Genomic DNA, 27,903 nt, shown 5'->3' with positions numbered 1-27,903 from the left:
CTCCTGGTGAATATAATAACGTGTGCACCATATAACCGCCCGAGAGGGCGGCAGCAGTGGGTCGCCTACCGAGTGACCAAGTTAATTCGCTGTGTCTATGTTACGGACAAGAGACGTAACACATCAAACAGGGAGCAACACAACAAGTGAAACCCGGTGTGAGCCGCACGGCACGAAAACACCGGCTCCTTACCCCTCTAACTACGTAGCCCAGGAGATCTGGTGCACATTGTAACATGCACTTCAAAAATAACAATGCGCACAAGCTCAACCTCCAAAAACCACAGCTTTAACACTGATCAAAAGTTTATTTATACAATAAAATCCAGCTGCACTCCTAGCAAATTCCAAATCACGCGGCTCAATTATCCAGCGGCGCAGAGGCTCGCACAATGAGACGCCCACCCTCTGACGCTTGGACGCTGTTAGCAGTAACAATGTAACACTTGTTCATTCTCAGAGAGGGTGATACAGCAGGCTTGTGTTACAATGCAACGGGGACGAGCATTACCCTCTAAAAAAATCCATCAGCATACCAACTAACAGAAGTGACGCTTTCTCTTTCTGCCAGGATTGTAAGGGCAGATAAGACGCAACACAGGATCACACCTGGGACGTGAGCAAGAAAAATAATAGATGCGTTTTTAGAAAAGGAATCCAACAGAAGAAAGCCATGAGACTGGCCAGAGTAAAGATGGAGACTTACGGGTATTGCTCATTCAGGTGATGAGGGATTGTTGTTCCTGAGAGGCGGAGACACGGAGCATGTTCAGAGCAGTAGAATAAAGCTCACGGAACACACATGCACGATGTGACACGCTGCAGCGGGGTGAAACTGAACCTCACTGCCCTCAGTAACGATGTTACACTCCTGTCACATTTCTATCCATCTTACGGAAACATCTGAAGCTTTCTAAGCAGAATCATTCAGGGCGCCGCACACGCACGCACGGGTGCGCGCACACACACACACAGGTGCGCGCGCACAAACACACAAACACAGTTTCAGGGAGATGGGGCCTGACCTGCGCAGGATTTGAAAACTAAGTTTGATGTGTGAGAATTTGTAACCTGTGACACCCCCCATTCCCTGAGCTGGACACGCGCGCGCCCAGGCTTATCATGATGGGAGACGGGGGAGATACTGAAGGTAACATTTCATCACTCTGAACACCCGAGTAATTTCATCCCTAACCAGGAAATACTAAGAAATGCCTTTCTAAGTCTGTTCATTTTATATTCTCTGTATAATACTGAGCATTGCCTAGTGCCTGCCTTATCTGGGATCCTTTCTGTTGTCAGAGTGGGACGGTATCTGACATGCACACACCATGCACACGCCATGCACACGCACCCTGCATGCGGATTAAGCAGCACGGCCCTTTGTGCCACCGTCTTGCAGTAGAAATATTATAGAACAGAGTGTGTGCAGCTCTGGCGTCGCGTGTACAAGGTGCTGGGGTAGGAGGCGTCTCTGCGACGTTAGGGAGAGGACAGAAGCATCTGAATCCTGCGCTCTGCGGCAGCGGCCAGCGTGCGTCTGCGCACAGTGACAGAGTCCGTAGGAACGCCCCCCGCGTAGGCACCGCCTTCTGATGAAGCGGAGACGTCTTCCTCTGGAGATCCATTCAAATAGCGTCTGGGGAAGACACGAGGCCTGAGCAGAGTGCTAAATATAAAGAGGTCTAAACTTCCCCGGGTTACAGCCCAATGTCCGAGTGTTAATTAAACCGCGATCGTCTCACGCACGGTGCGCAGTATTAAAACACGGTGCGCAGTATTAAAACATTCTCATTTCAGGTTTCAAGTTGATGAAAGGAGCAGAAATGTGTTGTTCCCCTAGGTAGGAAGCAGGGGGTGTCTCCCATTCATTTCAGTTCCGGGGACTCCCTGCCCCCCACGATACCTCCGTAGGAGGCAGCTCCGCCGGTTTAAATGTCCTGCGTCACGTGGGCCAATAGGAAGCCGCAAAGAATGATGTCACGGCTTCCTATTGGCCTGCGAGTGGGACATTTAAGCCACCATTTTGTTAGGCCCACACAGCCCAGCCGGCGCTGATACCGGTATCTTGAGGTATCTCAAGAAGCAGGGGGTCCTTGGAAAATAAATGACTGCGGTTTAGCTTCGGAGACCCCCAGCTTCAATCCTATTTTTTTTTTAAAGGAAGGCAGGATTGCTGGTTTAAATATGTATATGTATATACTGTAACCATGTTTCTCTGACAGGTCCGCCCCATATACCTCCTTGCGATCTGTACCAGGTCCTCTTTCCTTTGGACCAGCATTCTCTGCCTCTCTTCTGCAGACTTGGAGAATCTACTGCCTCTGGCCTCAAAGTCCTTGGCCTCACTCGGCTGTACCTCCATTTCACTAAAATCTTCCAACTCCTCCACGCCAGGGCTGAGATCCAGGGGAACCCGCTCGGTCTGAGAGCAAAACGTACAAGATAAGAGAGAGAAAAGGCCCCAAACTCTGAGATAACGACAAAGAATAAACAGCGTGTTCCCGGGGACTCGGTGTGAATGAGACCGCACACACGGCATTGCACCGGGACCGAAACATGATGACCCGGGACCGTGTAGCACTCGCTTTCCTTGGGGCAATGAAAGGATTTGTAGTTTTCAGTAAAAAGAAAAAACTGAGAAAAACACGAACCAGAAATAGGGAAAAGTCCATAACATGCAGTTAAAGCGTTATATAGGGATACGGCGTGACACATACAGGTGGAGTGCAGTGTGGGATACGGCGTGTGACACGTGAGGTGCAGTGTGGGATACGGCGTGTGACACGTGAGGTGCAGTGTGGGATACGGCGTGTGACACACACAGGTGATGTGCAGTGTGGGATACGGCGTGTGACACACAGTTAAGGTGCAGTGTGGGATACGGCTTGTGACACACAGGTGTGATGCAGTGTGGGATGCGGCATGTGACACAGGTGATGTGCAGTGTGGGATACGGCGTGTGGCACATACAGGTGGAGTGCAGTGCGGGATATGGCGTGTGGCACACACAGGTGGAGTGCAGTGTGGGATACGGCGTGTGACACACAGGTGAGGTGCAGTGTGGGATACGGCGCGTGACACACAGGTGAGGTGCAGTGTGGGATATGACTTGTGACACACACACAGAGTGTGTCTAGGATTTGGGATCTGACCTTTCTCATACACCGTTGGATGTGGTGCGGTTACCCCGTCACTGATATAATGTCGGGTCCCTATATACAGCGCTGCAAGTTCAGAACGACAAGACTTCAACTTACCCGGGCAGCAGCTTCGTTAGCATCGTCCTCAGAGTCCGGCGTGCCGCCCGTGGCCGGTCTGATGTCATCTTGGCGCTAAAAAAAGTCACCAAATGATTATCAAACAGCGCAAACCAAACAAACAGAAACCGGCGCTCCCCCCTGCACACGCAAACCACACAGGCGTACTCTCCCCACGCACACAAACCGCAGGCGTTCCCCCCGCCCCGCACACACAAACCGCAGGCGCTACCCCCTCACACACACACACAAACACAAACGGCAGGCGCACCTCCCCACCCACACACCCAAACCGCAGGCGCTCCTCCCCCTGTCCCCCCCCCCCCACTCCTGCGCACACAAACGGCAGGCACTCCCCCCTGACCGCACACCCAAACCACAGGCTCTCCCCCCCCCCACACCCAAACTGCAAGTGCTCCCCCTCCACCCACACACCCAAACCGCAGGCACTTCCCCCCTGCCCCCCCACCCCCCACTCCTGCACACACAAACCGCAGGCCCTCCTCCCCCATCCACACACCCAAACTGCAGGCGCTCCTCCCCCACCCCCTGACCCTTACCTGTGTGGGAAACGGCACCTGGATGCGACCCTCTAAAACATTATCAGTTGTAATCTCCACCGAGCGCGTGAGCTGCAGATCCTGCAGGAGGAGGTGATAAGGGACCTGTGGGAACATGTCCTGAATCTGACGGGCCTGCAAGGACAAACAAACAGACACAAGGAACAGAGGTTACACGCATCCCTGCCTCCCCCACTCCCCACCTCCCCCAAACACCGCTCCCTGCCTCCCCCGCTCCCCACCTCCCCCAAACACCGCTCCCTGCCTCCCCCGCTCCCCACCGCCCCCACACACCGCTCCCTGCCTCCCCTGCTCACCGTTTCCTGCATCCCCCACTGCCTGCCTCCCCCGCTCACCGCTCCGTGCCTTCCCCGCTCCCTGCCTCCCCCACGCACCGCTCCCTGCCTCCCCCACTGCCTCCCCGGTTCACTGCCCGCCTCCCCCAGTCTCTGCCTCCCCCACTCTCTGCATCCCCCGCTCCCCCCTCCCTTGCCCCCTGCCTCCCCCTCTCCCTGTCTTTTTCGCTCACCGCTCCCTGCCTCTCCCACTCCCTGCCTCCCCCGCTACCCCCTTCCGGTCTCCCCTGCTCACCGCTCACTGCCTCCCCCGCATACCGTTTCCTGCCTCCCCCGCTCACCACCCCCAGCCTCCCAAGCCCACCATTCCCTGCCGCCTCCCCCATCGCACTCTGCTCCCTGCCACCTCCCCCAACGCAGTTCGCTCCCTGCCGCCTCCCCCACTACACTCTGCTCCATTCGGCCTCCCCCACACCGCTCCCTGCCGCCTTCCCCACCGCAACGCACTCCGCTCCGTTGCCACCCCCGCCTCACTCGAGCCCCTGCTGCCTCCCCTGCCGCACGCCGCTCCCTGCCGCCTCCCCCGCCGCCTCCCCTGCCGCACTCCGCTCTCTGTAGCCTCCCCACCGCACTCCGCTCTCTGTAGCCTCCCCACCACACTCCGCTCCCTGTTGCCTCCCCTGCCGCAATCCGCTCCCTGCCGCCTCCCCACCGCACTGCGTTCCATGTCGCCTCCCGCGCTGCACTCCGCTCTCTGCCGCCCCAGTCTCACCATGGCGTTCAGCTGAGAGTTTCCCGCCTGTGCGATTCCCAGGATGTTGGTTGTGTGCATCACTTCCACAGAGAAGCTTGGCAGCCAACTAGCGATCCGAGACCCTGCAGGGATGAAGGAAACCCAACACATCAGCAAATATGGCTAAGATGTGATCCACAGCCCCAACTCCACAATACTCTCTCACACACCAATACTCTCGCACGCACAGGGTACCCTGTTCTCGTACGCACATACACTGCCCTCGCACACATACGTACCCCGATCTCGCACGCATACCCTGATCTCGCACCCACACGTTCCCTGCTCTCGCACGCACACGTACCCCGATCTCGCACGCATACCCTGATCTCGCACCCACACGTACCCTGCTCTCGCACACACACGTACCCTGCCCTCGCACGCAGACTTACCCTGTCCTCGCACACACACGTACCCTGCCCTCGCATGCACACATACAAGTACCCTGCTCTCGCACGCACACGTACCCTGCTCTCTCCCACACATACACTGATCTCAAACGCACACTGCTCTCTCTCACACACACACACACACACACACACACACACAGACAGTTATCTCTCACTCACACACTGCTCTCACACACACACACACTGCCCTTTCTCACACACACTACCCTCTATCACACAAATACACGTAACCTGCCCTCGCACACACACACGTACCCTGCTCTCGCACGCACGCGTACCCTGCTCTCGCACGCACGCGTACCCTGCTCTCGCATGCACACATACACGTACCCTGCCCTCGCACACACACACACGTACCCTGCTCTCTCCCACACACACACATACACTGATCTCACACGCACACTGCTCTCTCACACGCACACACACACACACAGACAGTTCTCTCTCACTCACACACTGCTCTCTCTCACACACACACACACACTGCCCTTTCTCACACACACTACCCTCTATCACACAAATACACGTAACCTGCCCTCGCGCACACACACACGTACCCTGCTTTCGCGCACGCACGCGTACCCTGCTCTCGCACGCACGCATACCCTGCTCGCGCACGCACGCGTACCCTGCTCTCGCACGCACGCGTACCCTGCTCTCGCACGCACGCGTACCCTGCTCTCGCACGCACGCGTACCCTGCTCTCGCACGCGTACCCTGCTCTCGCACGCGTACCCGGCTCTCGCACGCACGCGTACCCTGCTCTCGCTCGCACGCACACTGCTCTCGCACGCGTACCCTGCTCTCGCACGCGTATCCTGCTCTCGCACGCGTACCCTGCTCTCGCACGCCTACCCTGCTCTCGCACGCCTACCCTGCTCTCGCACGCCTACCCTGCTCTCGCACGCCTACCCTGCTCTCGCACGCCTACCCTGCTCTCGCACGCCTACCCTGCTCTCGCACGCCTACCCTGCTCTCGCACGCCTACCCTGCTCTCGCACGCACACGTACCCTGCTCACACACACACACACACTGCTCTCACACGCACACTGCTCTCTCACACACTGCTCTCTCTCTCTCACACACACTGCTTTCTTACACACAAACACACACTGCTCTCTCTCTCACACACTACTCTCTCTCAGACACACACCCTGCTATCTCTCTCTCTCTCACACACACACACACACACAGCTCTCTCTCTCTCACACACACACACACACACACACACACACACTGTTCTCGCGCGCGCGCACACAAAGCTCTCTTTTATTCACACGCACTGCTCTCGCACACACACAGAGCTCTGTCTTTCACACATACACACACAGCTCTCTCTTACACACACACACACACACACACACACACACTGCTCTCTCTCACACACTGCTCTCGCACACATACACTGCACTCACACGGAATGCTCACACACACACACACAGCTCTCACACGCACACACACACACTGCTCTCTCACGCACACACACTCTGCTCTCTCACACACAGCTCTCTCTTTCACACACACACACACACACACACACACTGCTCTCGCACACATACACTGCTGTTGCACACACTGCTCTCACACGCACAGCTCTCTCTCTCACACACACACACACACACACACACACTGCTCTCGCACACATACACTGCTGTTGCACACACTGCTCTCACACGCACACACACTACTCTCTCTCACACAAACACACACACACAGCTCTCGCTCACCATCAAAGTGGAAGAAGTGGTTATGGTGGTTGAGCCGTGGTCGTCCTTCGGTCACTGCCAGAGGGAGCAGAGTATGACCCATGTTGTCCCTCTGCTGCTCCTCGCGAGCTCTGCTGCTCTCTGCCATGTTCAGAGACATCCTGCAGATCGGGCATGAGGTGTCCTGCTCTAGCCAAGAGCGCAGGCAGGAGCTGGGGAGAGAGCAAGCATGGGAGTAACCGCTAACCCCCAGTCAGAGGTCAAACCCACCAAGGGGTCAGGAGTCCTACACACACAATCAATGGGTCAAACACTCCCGCAGATGCCCTCTTGTGGAAGAGATGCCCTCTTGTGGAAGAGATGCCCACTTGTGTAAGAAGTACCCACTTGTGGAAGAGGTGCCCACAGGGCAGTTTGCGGGCGGCCTGCATGGAGTCCCAGCAGATAGCACAGTCATCGTTGTTGGCTTCAAGTTCCTCTGGAGTTGCAACAGCAAAACTTCATGGAGAGAGGGGAGGGGAGAGACGGGGGGAGAGAGGGAGGAGGGGATAGAGAGGGGGAAGAGAGGAGAGAGGGGGGGAGAGAAGTCCATATCAGAACAATGTCATAGCAATGTGCATCTATTTATCCCCAAGAGTCGGTACATGTACAGCAACACGCAGCGATATCCAACACTCTGAACACCCGGCGGCCCTCTCCTGTACACACAGATACTCTTACATAGGGCATAGAAAGTGACAGCAGATAAATAAATATGTTTCTTGCGGCAGGTAAGTAAAGACAGTACTCCAGTAGAATGACACAAAATCAGTGTATTCAGGCATGTAGACAAAAACGAGACGCCCAATCCACGTTTTTGTCTACATGCCTGAATACACTGATTTTGTGTCATTCTACTGGAGTGCTGTCTTTACTTACCTGCCGCAAGAAAGGTAATATCGTTTACATCATGTGTATGGGACAAGCACCTTGAACTTATAGGACTATTCTGAGTGCCAGCAAGACTTTTTTTGTACACACTCACACACACACACACACACAGATATGAAAAAGAGGAGAGCGCACGCCCCATAGCTCAAAAAATTTAAATTTATTGATGGGGAAAGGGGGGAAGAATATCACTCACAAAGGTAAGTATAAAATATAAAAAGTCGCCCCTGTGCGATGAAACGCGTCAGGGTACGTCACCACGCACGGACATTACGTTGTCATGCAGGTGCGCGATCAGCCAGGCCGCGCACAGAGCAGATTCGTGGCTTTACAACACAGGAGGCTTCATTGCTGCTCCAAACGGAACTTCTGCGGATATTTCGGAGGCGTTTTCAGCTTCTCAGCGCACCGCTGCTTTCCCAGCCCAAGGAATAAGACTCTGACGGTGGACTACAGACGCTGAGACACCTGGCTGGCGGTGATATTTATTCACAAATTGCCTATTTTATACTTGCCTTTGTGAGTGAAATTCTTCCCCCCTTTCCCATCAATAAATGTACTTTTTTTACGCTATGGGGCGTGCGCTCTCTCTTCTCTTTTTCCTCTAGGTCTTAATGTGAATGTGGTTGATCCTCCTGAGACCCCCTTACCGGAATGAATCATCTTACACCTGATGGACTTTTCTAAAAGGACTGGTTCTTATATCTTCCTTTCTAATAGTATATCACTTCATGTATGTTAGATTATTAGTTGAGTGTGTTATGTGCATGTATCACTTTGTTTCACAGGTTTCTAATTATTCATATATCAGTTAATTCACTTCACTGATCACATTCTAAATTGTATTGAATTATTCACATTTTTTGTTTGGCGCTAACACACAAACACATACACACACAAACACACACACATACACACGAACTAGCGCTCTGAGTGGGGATCCTATTATATGCAAAATATATTTTTCAAAGAAGGCGAGAAAAACATCATTGTGTTCCAGTGGATAAGAAGTCTTATTAGCTTTTCCGATGCTGCGTCTATATAATATGGGTATTCCTGCCAGCTCTATCAAGTAAAAAAGGCTGCACTGATATCAAGCACAGAAGATCCTTCTATGGTGACGTGTGTTAATGATTTTAAAACCAATGTCAAACTCTGAACACTAGAGGCTCACAAACAGCGGCCCTCTCCGTGCAGATCTGCCTCCGATCTTCCAGCACTTCTCCTCTACCTCTGACAAAGCAGATGAACGATCTGCGAAATGCGCGGCAGCTTTTTTGGCTAACCGGAGAACCCGTAGTTCACCGTGACGTCCCCAGAAGTTCGGAGGCGGAACTTCACAGAGAGGGAAGTTGCTTGCGAGCCTCTAGTGTTCAGAGTCTGATATTGGTTTTAAAGTCATTAAAACACACGTCACCATAGAAGGATCTGTTGTGCTTTATATCAGTGCAGCCTTTTACGCACCGACGCAGGCGCGCGCGCACACACACACACCAGTTCGACAATATGACATAACTCCAGCACTCACTGAGCCTCCATGTTTCCCACGACACGCAGGTAATTCTTGTGGCGCCGCAGTCTGCGCTGAACCTCGTAGAAAAGGTAACGGAGCTGCATGAAAATGACCAGGCTGGCCATGGAAAGCCAGATGTTACCGAACAGCTGAGAGAGGAGAGGAGGGGAACCGTCAGTGAGCAGCGGAGGGCAGCAAATCCAGCAAAATCCTTTGTTCAGATACAGGCATACACAATATATACTATATCAGTGGTTTCCAACCTTTCTGTGGTGTAAGGAACCCTAAGTGAAATTCTGAGGAACCCCCAGCCATCTCTAAATGCAACTCTGTGATCAGATGCACTGTAAATGCTTCTGTATTTGATACAATCTTTAAATGACAAGACAATTGCAGGGAACCCTTTAGGGATGCCCGGGGAACCCAAGGGTTCAGAGGAACCCTGGTTGAAAAACAATCTACTACATACCATATTCACAGGATAGCAGAATAGACAGCACTATTACACGCTCCCTGATAACCCAGCCACAGCAAGATTTTGCAATAGAAACATATATGTACATGTGTATAACCCACCCCCACACAAATTACAGTACACCCACACACAAATTACAGTACACCCCCACACACAAAATACAATACCCCCCCACACGCACAAAATACAATAACCCCCACACCCACAAAAATTACAGTACACCCACACGCACAAAATAGAATACCCCCCCACACGCACAATATACAATACCCCCCCACACGCACAAAATACAATACCCCCCCACACACACAAAATACAACCCTCCCCCCCACGCAAAAAAAACCACACACACACACACACACACACACACACACACAACTATAACCTAGTAATGTACATACAACTGTAACCTAGTGATATACACACATGTACATATATAACCAATTGATGTACATATATAACAGTGATGTACAGCCATGTACATATATAACATAGTGATGTACACACATGTACATATATAACAGTGATGTACATATATAACCTAGTGATGTACACACGTACTCATATAACCTAGTGATGTACATATGTAACCTAGTGATGTACACACATGTACATATATAACCTAGTCATGATGTACAGCCATGTACATATATAACGTAGTGATGTACACACCTATACATATATAACATAGTGATGTACATATATAACCTAGTGATGATGTACAGCCATGTACATATATAACGTAGTGATGTGTACACACACACACACACACACACACACATATATATATATAACCTAGTGATGTACATATATAACCTAGTGATGTACCCACCTATACATATATAACATAGTGATGTACATATATAACATAGTGATGATGTACAGCCATGTACATATATAACGTAGTGATGTACACACACACACACACACACACACACACACACACACACATATAACATAGTGATGTACATATATAATATAGTGATGTACATATATAACATAGTGATGTACATATATAACATAGGAGAGACAGAATGAGGGAGTCAGGCAGAGGAGCCCCACAGTTACAATAAGTACCAGCATGTGAATGTGATGCATCAGGTCGACAAACAGCTGGCTGAGCTCCATCACAAAGTCTGTGTAATACACGTATGTTCCTTTGGCTTCCCACGTGCCTTCGTGGTTCAGGTCCCAAAGGTGGATTACGTAGCTACGAGAACAACAGTAAGACATTACAGCAAATTCTCCTTACACCACAGGGCCTGCAACAAGCCCGCGCCCCGCTAATGTGTCCAGTGCCCCGCAAAGGTACCCAGCACCCAATCCCAGCTAACGTGCCCAGTGCCAGCGACCCGCTGAGGTGTCCAGCGCCCGCGCCCCACTAACATTTAGACTGCACGCGCCCCGCCAACGTGTCCAGCGGCCCACTACCGTGTCTAGCTTCCACGTCCGGCTAACGTGCCCAGCGCCCACGCCCGTAACGTGTCCAGTGCCCCCCTAACATGTCTAGCGCCCGCGCCCTGCTAACGTGCCTTAGCGCCCCATAACGTGCCCAACGCCTGCGCCCCGGTAACAGAATCAGACTTACCGTAAAACAACGTGACCCGTTCTCACCGTCACCAGCATAGACTAGGGGAGGAAGAGAAACAGGCAGAAGTGTTAGATCTGAGCACCAAACAATGGGAATCAAGGGAGTGTCAGATCCCGGCAGGGAGCGGAGCGCCATTCCTCGGGAGGTTACTCGCCATTACCCGCGGTAAGGTCTCCGCTTTAGGGAGTGTGTCTATGCAGGAGGTTGGGGAGCACGTGCTGATCACACAGTGAGCGTGATATACCCCAAAAGGATTGGGGGTGCATGGCTGGTACCTCCGGCATGGAAGGGTTAAATGGAAGGACTGGTGGCTGCCGCGGTATTGCGCGGTTATCTCATTGCAGCTATGAATCTCCTTCCCCACACGGAGCTGTACTCGTCTCCTGTTTGAAGCAGCTATCGGGAAATCACGATACAGCAATAACATCCTTGTAAAACAAGATGACTGCCGCGCTCTCGCTGGGCTGATAAGCCTGCGCACGGTAATTATATTAATTACTTTACAAGGCTGGTGCACACGCATACATGATAATGTAATATTCTGATTGCTGTTTGATAACAATGTGCCGCGGGCCATGCGACACCACAGGAGTTCAGGAACCATTTTCCTGCACGTGACCCCACGGCGTCATTTGACACCGGAGACAAGGCAACGAGGGGGGCACAGGCAGGGGGGGCGTGCAGACAGTGGGGCGCAGGGTGAAACTTTGCGCACCCCTGGTATATAGTATATGATGTATAAGCTAGGTATATAGTACATGGTGTCTAGGCGGGGTATATAGTACATGGTGTCTAGGCGGGGCATATAGTACATGGTGTCTAGGCGGGGTATATAGTACATGGTGTCTAGGCGGGGTATATAGTACATGGTGTCTAGGCGGGGTATATAGTACATGGTGTCTAGGCGGGGTATATAGTACATGGTGTCTAGGCGGGGTATATAGTACATGGTGTCTAGGCGGGGTATATAGTACATGGTGTCTAGGCGGGGTATATAGTACATGGTGTCTAGGCGGGGTATATAGTACATGGTGTCTAGGCGGGGTATATAGTACATGGTGTCTAGGCGGGGTATATAGTACATGGTGTCTAGGCGGGGTATATAGTACATGGTGTCTAGGCGGGGTATATAGTACATGGTGTCTAGGCGGGGTATATAGTACATGGTGTCTAGGCGGGGTATATAGTACATGGTGTCTAGGCGGGGTATATAGTACATGGTGTCTAGGCGGGGTATATAGTACATGGTGTCTAGGCGGGGTATATAGTACATGGTGTATAGGCGGGGTATATAGTACATGGTGTCTAGGCGGGTAAATAGTACATGGTGTCTAGGCGGGTAAATAGTACATGGTGTATAGGCGGGGTATATAGTACATGGTGTCTAGGCGGGTAAATAGTACATGGTGTCTAGGCGGGGTATATAGTACATAGTGTCTAGGCGGGTATATAGTACATGGTGTCTAGGTGGGGTATATAGTATATGGTGTATAGGCGGAGTATAAAGTACATGGTGTATAGGTGGGGTATATAGTACATCATGTATAGGCTGGGTATATAGTACATAGTGTATAGGCAGGGTATATAGTACATGGTGTATAGGTGGGGTCTATAGTATGTGGTGTATAGGCGGGATATATAGTATTTTGTATATAAGCGGGGTATATAGTACATGGTGTATAGCCGGGGTATATAGTATATGGTGTATAGGCTGGGTATATAATATATAGGCCGGGTATATAGTACATGGTCTATAGGCGGGTATATAGTATATGATGTATAGGCAGGGTATATAGTATATGATGTATAAGAGGGGTATATAGTATATAGGCGAGGTATATAGTATTGATGTATAAGCGGGGTATATAGTATATGGTGCATAGGCGGGGTATATAGTATATGGTGCATAGGCGGGGTATATAGTATGTGATGTATAGGTGGGGTATATAGTATATAGTGTATAAGCGGGGTATAGAGTATATGGTGTATAGGCGGGGTATATAGTGTATAGTCGGGGTATATAGTACATGGTGTATAGGCGGGATATATAGTATATGGTGTATAGGCGGGGTAGTATATGGTGTATAGGCGGGGTATAGAGTGTATGGTATATAGTATATAGGCGGGGTATAGAGTGTATGGTATATAGTGTATAGGCGGGTTATATAGTACATGGTGTATAGGCGGGGTATATAGTATTTGATGTATAGGCGGGGTATATAGTATATGGTGTATAGGCGGGGTATAGAGTATATGGTATATCGTATATGATGTATAGGCGGGGTATATAGTATATGGTGTATAGGCAGGGGTATATGGTGTAAAGGCGGGGTATATAGTATATGATGTATAGGCGGGGTATATAGTATTTGATGTATAAGCGGGGTATATAGTATATGATGTATAGGCGGGGTATATAGTATTTGATGTATAAGCGGGGTATATAGTATATGATGTATAGGCGGGGTATATAGTATATGGTGTATAGGCGGGGTATATAGTATTTGATGTATAAGCGGGGTATATAGTATATGATGTATAGGCGGGGTATATAGTATATGGTGTATAGGCAGGGGTATATGGTGTAAAGGCGGGGTATATAGTATATGATGTATAGGCGGGGTATATAGTATTTGATGTATAAGCGGGGTATATAGTATATGATGTATAGGCAGGGGTATATAGTATTTGATGTATAAGCGGGGTATATAGTATATGATGTATAGGCGGGGTATATAGTATATGGTGTATAGGCGGGGTATATAGTATTTGATGTATAAGCGGGGTATATAGTATATGATGTATAGGCGGGGTATATAGTATTTGATGTATAAGCGGGGTATATAGTATATGGTGTATAATCAAAGTAAAACAGCACTAGATAAGAAGTATTACTATAATACAATATTCTGACCTCGGCAGCCATGAAAGCCAAAGTGTGCGCCCCGTGTGTGTATCCGGTGAGCACCGAGAGCACGGCCAGGCCGCAGCATGCCAGGAGCACGGCATTCAGCAGGACGAGCACCCGCACATGGCAGCTCAGCGGCGTGGTGGGAGAAAACGACAGCTGCAAGACAGGAAATGCACATCCCATGTACAGCGCGGTGCACACTCACTGTGTGCAAGACTATTATAGTAATTGCACACCCCCTGTGAGGTGCCCGACACACCCGACCATCCCCTCACGCTCCCGGGGGGCCTGTGGCGTGGCAGGCACTTCAGGGAGTTACTGCTTCTTCTCTCCCCATGTTACAGTGATGGAAACATGAATGTTATTAGACTCTGAAGTCGAGGCACTAAACCCAATGAAACTTACATACTCAAACCTGTCCTTACACAGCTGGACCATGAGGTGGAGGAAGACAAGGCCGGCGAACCACAGGAACCACAGCACCACCTCCTCCACCGTCTGCACGTTCAGCACACCGAATATGAAGATGAACTTGTAAAAGATGAAGTTCCAGAACTTGTCCTTGAGGTGCTGGGATAACGGGAGAGAGGTGTGAGATAGGCATTCTGTGCCAAGCAGCGTATGCACCGTGTGCCAAACATACCGCGGAGCAGCGTATGCACCGTGTGCCAAACACACTGCGGAGCAGCGTATGCACCGTGTGCCAAACATACCGCGGAGCAGCGTATGCACCGTGTGCCAAACACACCGCAGAGCAGCGTATACACCGTGTGCCAAACACACCGCAGAGCAGCGTATGCACCGTGTGCCAAACACACCGCGGAGCAGCGTATGCACTGTGTGCCAAACATACCGCGGAGCAGCGTATGCACCGTCTGCCAAAAACACCGCAGAGCAGCGTATGCACCGTGTGCCAAACACACCGCAGAGCAGCGTATGCACCGTGTGCCAAACATACCGCGGAGCAGCGTATGCACCGTGTGCCAAACACACCGCAGAGCAGCGTATGCACCGTGTGCCAAACATACCGCGGAGCAGCGTATGCACCGTGTGCCAAACACACCGCAGAGCAGCGTATACACCGTGTGCCAAACACACCGCAGAGCAGCGTATGCACCGTGTGCCAAACACACCGCGGAGCAGCGTATGCACTGTGTGCCAAACATACCGCGGAGCAGCGTATGCACCGTCTGCCAAAAACACCGCAGAGCAGCGTATACACCGTGTGCCAAACACACCGCAGAGCAGCGTATGCACCGTGTGCCAAACACACCGCAGAGCAGCGTATGCACCGTGTGCCAAACACACCACAGAGCAGCGTATGCACCGTGTGCCAAACACACCGCGGAGCAGCGTATGCACCGTGTGCCAAACACACCGCGGAGCAGCGTATGCACCGTGTGCCAAACATACCGCGGAGCAGCGTATGCACCGTCTGCCAAAAACACCGCAGAGCAGCGTATACACCGTGTGCCAAACACACGGCAGAGCAGATTATTCACCGTGTGCCAAACACACCGCAGAGCAGCGTATGCACCGTGTGCCAAACACACCACAGAGCAGCGTATGCACCGTGTGCCAAACACACCGCAGAGCAGCGTATGCACCGTGTGCCAAGCACACCACAGAGCATCGTACGCACCGTGTGCCAAACACACCGCAGAGCAGCGTATGCACCGTGTGCCAAACACACCGCAGAGCAGCGTATGCACCGCGTGCCAAACACACCGCAGAGCAGCGTATGCACCGTGTGCCAAACACACCGCAGAGCAGCGTATGCACCGCGTGCCAAACACACCGCAGAGCAGCGTATGCACCGCGTGCCAAACACACCGCAGAGCAGCGTATGCACCGCGTGCCAAACACACCGCAGAGCACCGTATGCACCGCGTGCCAAACACACCGCAGAGCACACACAGGGAGGATTTACCTGTCTCTCGCTAACACGCAGGGGACCAAACACCACATACTGGATTACTTTAGCAACCAGCATGAGCAGGCAGCACACGGTGTTCACCAAAACCTGGGGGGAGACAGAGGGAAAGTTACACCCAGCGCCGAGCTTCAAAGCAAAGTGACAGGGGGCGCAATGTCTTGTATACGCATACACAACCCTCTAGCACATGGTACTGAATAATGTTATATTGTCTCAGTGACGTGACAGGCCGCCCATGTCTGGGAAGGAGGCCCAGTTACTAGGACGCAGTCACCAACACATCAGAGTATCACATTTCCAAATACCAGGCCTGCGTGTCTGGCCGGTCGTGTAATACCTCTCCGTATAATACCTCTCCGTGTAATACCTCTCCGTGTAATACCTCTCCGTGTAATACCTCTCCGTGTATGGGATCCTGAAAGGGGCTTTATACAGAACAAACCCCGAGAAGCGCAAACTCATTGTTACTGAGACATCGGCTGGAGTAGCACTGCTTAGTAAATAGGAGCCTAAATATTCCCTGTGGGTGTCACGTACATGAGAGAGAGCCCGGCACTGTCACTGCCCATGGATCATTGCTCTGGTTATTTACACTGTTAGGGGTCAGTATGTATATCTTTATATAGCGCCATCCAGGTACATAGCGCTTTGCAACACGTGTCATCATTATATAACACAATGGGAATAAGCGCTTAAGACAGTAACAATAAGAAAGGGAGTCCCTGCCCCGAAGAGCTTACAATCTAAGTGGTAATTAGGAAGAACTTACAGAGACAGTAGGAGGGTGTTCTGGTAAGTGCGTCTGAGATGTAGGTTAGGGCAAAAGAAGTAGAGCACAGTAAAATAGGAGCAAGGAGAGGATCCAAAAGGTACAAAAATATCTTTATTGCAGTGCCCAAAGCATAAGAAAAAACCTCCTACGCGTTTCGAACGTGTTGTTCTTTGTCAGGAAACGCTTAGCAGATTTATACGCTTTGTGAGCTACATAGCTTTATAATAACAATAGTAGCCATTGATATTTACTGCCATATCTTAGCTTCGGCACAACTTTGTGCCTTTAGTGCATTATGCTGGTGTTACTTACCCTCCGTGCTTTATGTTTTAGAATAATTGATATGCCCTGCTGTATACTATATTAAAGCATACACCGACCATATGAGCTATGTCTGACTAAGGGTTACATTGCTCTATGGGCAGTAATCCTGATTTGACTAGACAGGGATCCTTTATGGAATATTATGAGCTACGTTTCTGCTATAGCGCTCCTTGTATTATCAAGAGTTCGATAGGTAGCGGTTCTTAGGGACAGGTTGTGGATTTATATACCTGATCCTTCTTTCCATATCATTTGTAATACTCATTAAAAGGGTGTTAGTTATTACTATCACTACCCACTCTTACATAGTGAGTGCATTCCGTAGGGCACTTTCCCTTTCCTATTGCTTTCATGTGTTAGCCCTACATTGCACCACCGTGTAGTCTCATTCACCTTACTGCTTTAGGCTGATGCGGGCACATTTCCACTCTTCCACTTACCCCTTTATTTCCTCTGGCCAATGCATTATAAGCCCGTAACCCTGGCAAGGTTAACCCTTTCTGCAGGTGCTAGTCCTACACAACCTGCACATGTTCTCTTTACCTCTCTCCTGGAGGAAGTCTTTCAATAGACTGGTCATCACATACATACACACACACACACACACACACACACACACACACAGGACTCGACAAATGTGGTCGCCCGGGGCGACTGCATTGTAGCCACTGTCGACTGCATACCTGCGGCGGTGTCCCCCTGGGTTTCACGGTCGTCTCCGTCTTGATCTTTAAATCATGTTTTTCTCCTGCAGCACTATTCAAAATAGCCGCCGCCGCGTTGATATGGTAACGGGACGCTGCATGACGTCGTAACGTCACAGCCTTCTGTTGCCATGGCAACGCGGCCATTTTGAATAGTGCTGCAGGAGAAAAACATGATTTTAAAGGCAACAAGACAGCTGAAGGCCGGGAGAAGCCGTCAGGACTCTGCAACCAGACCCCAACGCAGGTAAGTGTCGGGGGGGGGGGTGACTTTTTCGGGGAAGGGGGGGGGAAGGGGGGAGTGGGTTTTGGCCCTGTTTGCCAGGCCCTGTAAAATATATATATACTAGCTGAGAGCCCCGGCGTTGCCCGGGATGTTTGTGGTGTGGGTGTGGCATTTGGGTGAGGAGTGGTCAACGCGGCCCATGTGCGGTGGTAGTGCTGCTGTGGCTGTACTGATGGTGATTGTATCGGTGTGCTGAGTTTGGAGGGTTTGGTGCTGATGTGGGGGTGCGGATGTGGGGGTGCGGATGTGGGTGTGCCGATGGGGGAGGTGCAAAGGTGCCGATGTGTGGGTGCTGATGGTGTTGATGGGGGCTGGGAATGGCGGGGAGCCGAGAATGCCAGTGTGCTGGGGGGGCATGGGATAGCGGTGTGCTGATGTGGTTTTGCTGGGGATAGTGTGTGTGTGTATACGTGTGTGTGTATACACACGTGTGTGTGTATACACGTGTGTGTGTATACATGTTTGTGTGTGTGTATACATGTTTGTGTGTATACATTGTATGTGTGTGTGTGTGTGTGTATACATGTGTACGTGTGTGTGTGTGTGTGTGTGTACGTGTGTGTATACACATGTGTGTGTATACACATGTGTGTATAGACGTGTATACACATGTGTGTGTAGACATTGTGTGTATGTATATATTGTGTGTGTGTGTGTATACATGTGTACGTGTGTGTATACACGTGTATACACATGTGTGTATACATAGTATGTGTGTGTGTGTGTGTGTACATGTGTGTGTGTGTGTACATTTGTGTGTGTATACATGTTTGTGTGTGTGTATACATGTTTGTGTGTGTGTGTACATTTGTGTGTGTATACATGTTTGTGTGTGTGTATACATGTTTGTGTGTGTGTATACATGTGTGTGTATACACGTGTGTGTGTGTGTGTGTGTGTATACATGTGTGTGTGTATACATTATGTGTATGTATACGTGTGTGTGTATGTGTACATGTGCGTGTGTGTATGTCTCCATGTGTGTGTATACACATGTGTATATACACATGTGTATACACGTGTGTATACACGTGTATACACATGTGTATACACGTGTGTATACACGTGTGTATACACGTGTGTATACATGTTTGTGTGTATACATAGTATGTGTGTGTGTGTGTGTATACATGTGTGTGTGTACATTTGTGTGTATACATGTTTGTGTGTGTATACACGTGTGTATGTGTGTGTGTGTATACATGTGTGTGTGTATACATGTGTGTGTGTATACATGTGTGTGTGTATACATTATGTGTATGTATACATGTGTGTGTGTGTGTACGTGTGTGTATGTGTACATGTGCGTGTGTGTATGTCTCCATGTGTGTGTGTATGTCTCCATGTGTGTGTGTACGTGTACATGTGTGTGAGTATACGTGTACATGTGTGTGTGTGTACGTGTACATGTGTGTGTGTGTCTACGTGTACATGTGTGTGTGTCTACGTGCGTGTGTATACGTGTGTGTGTGTCTACGTGTGTGTGTGTATACGTGTGTGTGCGTATACGTGTGTGTGTGTGTCTACGTGTGTGTGTGTGTCTACGTGTGTGTGTGTGTCTACGTGTGTGTGTGTGTGTGTACGTGCGTGTGTGTACGTGTGTGTGCGTGTGTCTACGTCTGTGTGTGTGTCTACGTGTGTGTGTGTACACGTGTGTCTACGTGTGTGTTTGTACGTGTGTGTGTGTTTGTACGTGTGTGTGTGTGTGTGTATACGTGTGTGTATGTGTGTGTGTGTGTAAACGTGTGTGTGTGTATACGTGTGTGTCTGTGTGTATACGTGTGTGTCTGTGTGTATACGTGTGTGTCTGTGTGTATACGTGTGTGTGTGTGTGTATAGGTGTGTGTGTGTGTGTGTGTATAGGTGTGTGTCTGTGTGTATAGGTGTGTCTGTGTGTCTACGTGTTTGTTTGTGTCTACGTGTGTCTACGTGTGTCTACGTGTGCCTGTGTGTATACGTGTGTGTGTGTGTATACGTGTGTCTGTATAGGTGTGTGTGTGTGTGTGTGTGTGTGTGTGCGTGTGTGTCTGTCTACATGTGTGTGTGTGTCTACATGTGTGTGTGTCTACATGTGTGTGTCTGTGGACGTGTGTGTGTGCCTACATGTGTGTGTGTGCGTGTGTGTGTGTGTGTGCCTACATGTGTGTGTGTGCGCCTACATGTGTGTGTGTGTGTGTGGTCTCTGTGTGTGTGTGTGTCTCTGTGTATGTGTATGTGTATGTGTATGTATATATATATATATATATATATATATATATATGTGTGTGTGTGTGTGTGTATGTATGGAGGGTTGAGGCTGGCAATGAAGGAATGGGGGGGTGTGGGGGGAGAGCTGCTTACCTTGCAGTCGGCAGCATGTTCCTCGAGGTGAGGCCTCCTGCAGGGCGGGAGCCCCCCCGCTGCCTCCGGCTCGAGGTGAGGCCTCCTGCAGGGCGGGAGCCCCCCCGCTGCCTCCGGCTCGAGGTGAGGCCTCCTGCAGGGCGGGAGCCCCCCCCGCTGCCTCCGGCTCGAGGTGAGGCCTCCTGCAGGGCGGGAGCCCCCCCGCTGCCTCCGGCTCGAGGTGAGGCCTCCTGCAGGGCGGGAGGCGGGAGCCCCCCCGGCTCGAGGTGAGGCCTCCTGCAGGGCGGGAGCCCCCCCGCTGCCCACCGGCTCGAGGTGAAGCCTCCTGCAGGGCGGGAGCCCCCCCGCTGCCCTCCGGCTCGAGGTGAGGCCTCCTGCAGGGCGGGAGCCCCCCCGCTGCCCTCCGGCTCGAGGTGAGGCCTCCTGCAGGGCGGGAGCCCCCCCGCTGCCCCCCGGCTCGAGGTGAGGCCTCCTGCAGGGCGGGAGCCCCCCCGCTGCCCTCCGGCTCGAGGTGAGGCCTCCTGCAGGGCGGGAGCCCCCCCGCTGCCCTCCGGCTCGAGGTGAGGCCTCCTGCAGGGCGGGAGCCCCCCCGCTGCCCTCCGGCTCGAGGTGAGGCGGCGGTGCCGAGGAGCGTTGCAGGCGGCGCCGGGTAGGCTGGTCTTTGCTGTGAGGGGGGTGGGAGAGGTGAGCCGGTGCCGAGGAGCGTGCGGCGAGGCCCGTGGGTATGCTGCCTCACCCATCCGGCCGCTCCCACGTGGATGTGAGGCGGGAGGCAGCGTGTTGTGGCCGCTCCCCCGCGTGTGTCCCGGGCGCTCGCTCCGCTCCCCCGCTGACTGTAGCGGCGCCGGGGTGTGAGCTTGGGGGGGGGTGTGAGCTTGGGGGGGGGTGAGGTGTGTGTGTGTGTGTGTGTGTGTGTGTGTGTGTGTGTGTGTGTGTGTGTGTGTGTGTGTGTGTGTGTGTGTGTGTGTGTGTGTGTGTGTGTGTGTGTGTGTGTGTGTGTGTGTGTGTGTGTGTGTGTGTGTGTGTGTGTGTGTGTGTGTGTGTGTGTGTGTGTGTGTGTGTGTTTTTTTTTTTTTTTTTTTTTTTTTTTTTTTTTTTTTTTGTGGACCTTTGGCCCGTCACTCCGCCTCAGGCCAATGCGAGGTGTGGGGGGCGGGCCAAGGGGGTGGTGTGAGTGTGTGAGGCCAATGAGAGGTGTGCGGGGGCGGGCGGCCCATGGGACCAATGAGATTGCCGCTAGGGACACCGGACATCACGGACATCCAGCAGGCAGGCATGCATGCATGCATGCAGGCAGGCAGGCAGGCAAACATACAGTGCTTTCACTAATATAGTATAAGATATATATAATCCAACGCACAGCCGGCACACCATTTGCAAGTAAATACGTTTTGGTGCTTTTCCATAAAGCAATAACAGACCATACGATACCGGTTGCAACACGACATCAAGGGACAGCACACAGGTAAGTAAATCATACATTTTCTATATTTGATAGAAGACACAAAAAACGACGCCCAGTGGTGCACCACCTTGAGAAAGGTCCCACTGGGGGACCGAAACGTCGGTTTTTGTGTCTTCTATCAAATATAGAAAATTTATGATTTACTCACCTGTGTGCTGTCCCTTGATGTCGTGTTGCTATATATATATATATATATATATATATATATATATATATATAAAAATAGGCAGATGGCACACACATAAACTGGAAATAGGTGCTTGTCCCATAAAGGTAATGTATAGATAGGTTCCTTACCGAGTAAATCCAGGATCCCAAGATCACAAGGCAAGGAGGAGACAGCACACTCAGGAGGTACAAAAAAAGCGTGTATTGAGTAGAAAAACTGGCACATAAACCCGACGTTTCGGTCCTTGGCACACGGTGTGTGTGATGAAACGCGTTGGGAAGTAGTGTGAGCTATTGGTTTTGAGTACACCTCACTGCACTACCTGCTGGGACTCTACCTACATTGGTATACACTTGCGTATGAGTTGCGCCTGTCTTCAACTCGGCGGGGTCACAGTGCCATTACCTCCCATCCGGGTACTACTGTGAGAGCGGTGGACTTCCGGGTCACATCGGGAGAGGTTGTGCAGCCTCCAAGGCCCTGCTGGACGGTGGCTCAGAGGAGCTGGGACTTCACGGAGGAGAGGAGAGGCGTGGAAGCGGAGCAGTATCATCGTGCAGTTTGCGAATGAGTATACTCATTACATGCTTTTATTTCACGTTCGTTTGTGAGTTTAAAATTGTTGGACCTAGTAATTGTATTAAAAGTGTATTTTTTCATATTACACTAGGATCGGGCGCTTTCTTTTCTTGTTTATATATATATATATATATATATATATATATAAAAACAAAAAGCGCAACAATGTACAATAACCATCAGTGTGTAATAACACAACATACAATATATAGGATACAATATAACACTATATAATAAAGGAGGTGCTAACCACTGTGACAATACATTCCCTAATCTTTGCTGCCCAGAAGGCCCACGACCCCACAGGTGGCGAGTAGAATTACGCAGTGAAGCATGTCCTAGGCGCGCAACCCATTGGATATTACACTGATACGAAGACATCTACAGTGAAAGCAGCCAAAGTACAAGAAGCCACCTAATTGGTTAAAGGATTTATACAAGACTACGCCTTGTTAGAGTGAAGTCCAAGTGTGTGCAGTGTTCCTGATCCAGGTGATTGGATAAAAGTTCTAATATCCTCAACTTATTGTAAGTGCACACACACACACACACACACACACACACACACACACACACACACACACACACACACACACACACACACACACACACACACACACACTAAAGTGGGGTAGAGAAGAGATGCTGTAATTGCAGTACCTTGGAGATCATTGGGGAGACTTAGGGTAGCCAGTTGTCCAGTATTGAACCGGACTCTCCTGTATTTGGACACATTTATCCACCTTTAAGACCCACCTGAAGACACACTTGCTTAAAGAAGCATATGAGTAGCATCGTGGCTAATACTCTACATGATACATAAAGCTTGGCCCCCTGCAGACGCACTTACTAGAATGCCATCCTACTGTCTCTGTACGTTCTCCCTACCTACCAATTAGATTGTAAGCTCATTGGAGCTGGGACTCCTCTTCCACAATGTTATTTTTATGTCTGAAGCACTTATTCCCATGACCTGTTATTTGTATTATGTGTTATTTATATGATTGTCACGTGTATTACTGCTGTGAAGCGCTATGCACATTAATGGCGCTATATAAAGACATACATACATACATAGTCCAGTAAAAAATGAGAGGCAATACTGAACATGTATGTGCCTGGTATTACTTCTCTAGACATATATGTGTATACCGGTATTACCTCTCTAGACATATGTGTATACCGGTATTACCTCTCTGGACGTGTATGTATGTGTATACTGGTATTACCTTTCTGGGCGTGTATGTATGTGTACTGTATACTGGTATTACCTTTCTGGGCGTGTATGTGTATACTGGTATTACCTTTCTGGGCGTGTATGTGTATACCGGTATTACCACTCTGGGCGTGTATGTATATACCGGTATTACCTCTCTGGGTGTGTGTGTATACCGGTATTACCTCTCTGGGCGTGTGTGTGTATACCGGTATTACCTCTCTGGGCGTGTATGTGTATACCGGTATTACCTCTCTGGGCGTGTATGTGTAGACCGGTATTACCTCTCTGGGCGTGTATGTGTAGACCGGTATTACCTCTCTGGGCGTGTATGTGTATACCGGTATTACCTCTCTGGGCGTGTATGTGTATACCGGTATTACACTGGCGACACGTTTTATTGAAGTGCGGCCGTTTCCGCAAGCCGGGAGATTTCCCGGCTTGCTAGTGGCATCCCATCGGCGTGCCGCGCGTCACCGATGCGCGGTCACGTGTCATCGGGTGCCTGCGCCCCCTGCACGCGCGTCCAGGGCTCCCCGAGGGAGGCTTGGTGTCCCGCGATGTGGGGGACGGCGGCAGGGGGTTCCGGGGGACCCGGCGGACCCGGCAGCGGGAGGAAGAAAGCCCCGATCGGAGGGCGCTCCTCCGCTGCTTCGGCGCGCGCCCGGCACCCTCCGGCGCACGCCAGGTTACTGCTGCGGCCGAGAACGGGCAAATGCTCGAATAAACTCGGCCGCAGCAGTACCTCTCTGGGCGTGTATGTGTATACCGGTATTACCTCTCTGGGTGTGTGTGTGTATACCGGTATTACCTCTCTAGACATATATGTGTATACCGGTATTACCTCTCTAGACATGTGTATACCGGTATTACCTCTCTAGACATATATGTGTATACCGGTATTACCTCTCTAGACATGTGTATACCGGTATTACCTCTCTAGACATATATGTGTATACCGGTATTACCTCTCTAGACATATGTGTTTATACCGGTATTACCTCTCTAGACATATGTGTTTATACCGGTATTACCTCTCTGGACATAGTAACTTGACTGGCTTGGGGGTCCAAGGGATTTCCCGAGCAGGAAGAGAGCAGGGCTGTTGCTGGGGGGGCTGTGCAGCTTCCTCCATCCTGATTGGCTGAATAACCTAGTAGCAGCCAATCAGGAGGAAGTGTCAGAAGCCTGGGGGTGGGGCCAAGGAGAGGAGGAAACAGCGTGGATTGGAGATCAAGGTGTGTGTGTGTATGTATGTATGTCGAGCACCTTTCACCATTGTGTTCGGTATTTTTGGAGAAGCCACCTGGCAACCGTAGACTTCATCCATCAGTGTGGAGACAAGGGCTGAAGATGATGTATTAGTGTATATGTATTAGTGTATAATTATAGTGTATTAAAACACACACAAACAAACTCACCCAGACCCACAGGCTGTCTGACACCAGGTAGCGACCCAATTCCCCGCGCACATCCCCGGCCTCTCCGGAGATCTGCGCCTCGGCCTCCTCGGCCTCTCCTGGGGCCTCCACTTCGGGCCCACCGCCCAGGCTCCGGTAGGCGCTCAGCAGACTCAGGCCAAGCAGGAGGCCACTCAGGCCAGTGTATGTCCGCAGGCTGGGCCATGGGAAACGCTCCAGGAAAAGCAGCGGCATCCTTGGGAGACCCGGGGCCTGACCCACCGTCACACACCCGAGGGGCCTGACCCACCGTCACACACCCGAGGGGCCTGACCCACCGTCACACACCCGAGGGGCCTGTCACACTCACACACCCGGGGGGGGCTGTCCCACCGTCACACACCCGGGGGGCCTGTCACACTCACACACCCGGGGGGCCTGTCACACTCACACACCCGGGGGGCCTGTCACACTCACACACCCGGGGGGGGCTGTCCCACCGTCACACACCCGGGGGGCCTGTCACACTCACACAGCCGGGGCCCTGTCCCACCGTCACACACCGAGGGGCCCTGTCCCACACACACACACACCCGGGGGGCCTGTCCTACTCACACACCAAGGGTCCCGTCCCACCGTCACACACCCGAGAGGCCTGTCCCACCGTCACACACCCGAGAGGCCTGTCTCACCGTCACACACCCGAGGCCTGTCCCACCGTCACACACCCGGGGCCTGTCTCACTCACACACCCGGGGCCTGTCTCACTCACATACCCGGGGCCTGTCCCACTCACACACCCGACGGGCCTGTCCCACCGTCACACACCCGAGAGGCCTGTCTCACCGTCACACACCCGAGAGGCCTGTCTCACCGTCACATACCCGCGAGGCCTGTCCCACCGTCACACACCCGAGAGGCCTGTCCCACTCACACACCCGGGGCCTGTCTCACTCACACAACCGGGGCCTGTCTCACTCACACACCCGGGGCCTGTCCCACTCACACACCCGGGGCTTGTCCCACTCACACACCCGGGGCTTGTCCCACTCACACACCCGGGGCTTGTCCCACTCACACACCCGGGGCCTGTCTCACTCACACACCCGGGGCCTGTCCCACGTCTCTCCCCGGTTCGGTGTCGGGGTCTCCGGTTTCCCCCCGGTTCGGTGTCTAAAGGTGTCCCCCCGATAATGTGTCGGGGTCTCCGGCCTCCCCCCGGTTCGGTGTCGGGGTGTCCCCGGTTCTGCTCTCAGGTCTCGCGGCCTCCGGTTTCTCCTCTGTACGTTTCCCGGTCGGACTCTGCCCCCTGCCGGTCGGGAGCCGCACTGACACATGGCAGACTCGGAGCTGGTACTGTCCGGGGGTGAGCTCTATTACCCCGGGGGTGGGTACTGTCCCGGGGTAAGATCTATTAGCCCAGGAGTGGGTACAGTCCAAGGGTGAGCTCTATTACCCCGGGGGTGGGTACAGTCCAGGGGTGAGCTCTATTACCCGGGGGTGGGTACTGTCCCGGGGTGAGCTCTATTACCCCGGGGGCGGGTACTGTCCCGGGGTAAGATCTATTAGCCCAGGAGTGGGTACAGTCCAAGGGTGAGCTCTATTACCCCGGGGGTGGGTACAGTCCAGGGGTGAGCTCTATTACCCGGGGGTGGGTACTGTCCCGAGGTGAGCTCTATTACCCCGGGGGCGGGTACTGTCCGGGGGTGAACACTATTAATCCTGGGGTGGGTACAGTCCAGGGGTGAGCTCTATTACCCTGGGGTGGGTACTGTCCCTGGGTGAGATCTATTACCCCAGGAGTGGGTACAGTTCACGGGTGAGCTCTATTACCCCAAGAGTGGGTACAGTCCGGGGGTGAGCTCTATTACCCCGGGGTGGGTACAGTCCGGGGGTGAACTCTATTACCTCGGGGGTGGGTATTGTCCAGGGATGAGCTCTATTACCACAGAGATAGGTACTGTGGAATGGGGGGTGAGCTCTATTACCCCAGGGGTAGGCTCTATTATGCCAGGGGTGAGCACTGTCAGGGGGTGAGCTCAATTACCCCAGGAGTGGATACTGTTTGGAAGGGGGGGACTCTATTGCCCCAGGAGTCGGTACTGTCTGGGGTTTTATTACACCAGTGGTGAGTACTGGCCAGGGGAAACTCTATTACCCCAAGGGTGGGTACAGTCCGGGGGTGAGATCTATGACCCCAGCAGTGGGTACAGTCCGGGGGTGAGATCTATTACCCATTGGATGGGTACTGTACAGGAGTGAAATC

At 51.8% G+C, this 27,903-nt stretch overlaps 1 protein-coding gene across 5 annotated transcripts; it reads right to left on the bottom strand.

Annotated features, from left to right (window-relative positions):
• Positions 1-288: 288 nt before the first annotated feature.
• On the bottom strand, positions 289-27,061 carry AMFR (autocrine motility factor receptor). Of its 5 annotated transcripts, XM_075576883.1 has the most exons (16): positions 26,293-27,061; positions 26,157-26,181; positions 25,659-26,101; positions 16,377-16,469; positions 14,852-15,016; positions 14,450-14,602; positions 11,533-11,573; positions 11,022-11,154; positions 9,485-9,618; positions 7,414-7,524; positions 7,048-7,238; positions 4,889-4,992; positions 3,821-3,955; positions 3,261-3,335; positions 2,241-2,425; positions 289-1,639 (listed from the first exon to the last, which is right to left on the bottom strand). In XM_075576883.1, exons 3-16 carry the CDS (start codon positions 25,890-25,892, stop codon positions 1,483-1,485), a joined length of 1,911 nt encoding a protein of 636 aa, XP_075432998.1. In that variant the 5' UTR covers positions 25,893-26,101; positions 26,157-26,181; positions 26,293-27,061; the 3' UTR covers positions 289-1,482. The 5 variants fall into 5 exon arrangements, with proteins under 5 accessions (XP_075432998.1, XP_075432995.1, XP_075432997.1 ...); XM_075576880.1 differs by having other exon boundaries at positions 25,659-25,938; positions 25,995-27,061; XM_075576882.1 differs by having other exon boundaries at positions 25,659-26,075; positions 26,157-27,061.
• Between the last annotated feature and the right edge of the window lie 842 nt (positions 27,062-27,903).

The sequence above is a fragment of the Ascaphus truei genome, chromosome 19, assembly GCF_040206685.1.
Source record: "Ascaphus truei isolate aAscTru1 chromosome 19, aAscTru1.hap1, whole genome shotgun sequence".
Lineage (NCBI taxonomy): Eukaryota > Metazoa > Chordata > Amphibia > Anura > Ascaphidae > Ascaphus > Ascaphus truei.
This window is presented reverse-complemented; position numbering and strand designations above follow the sequence as displayed.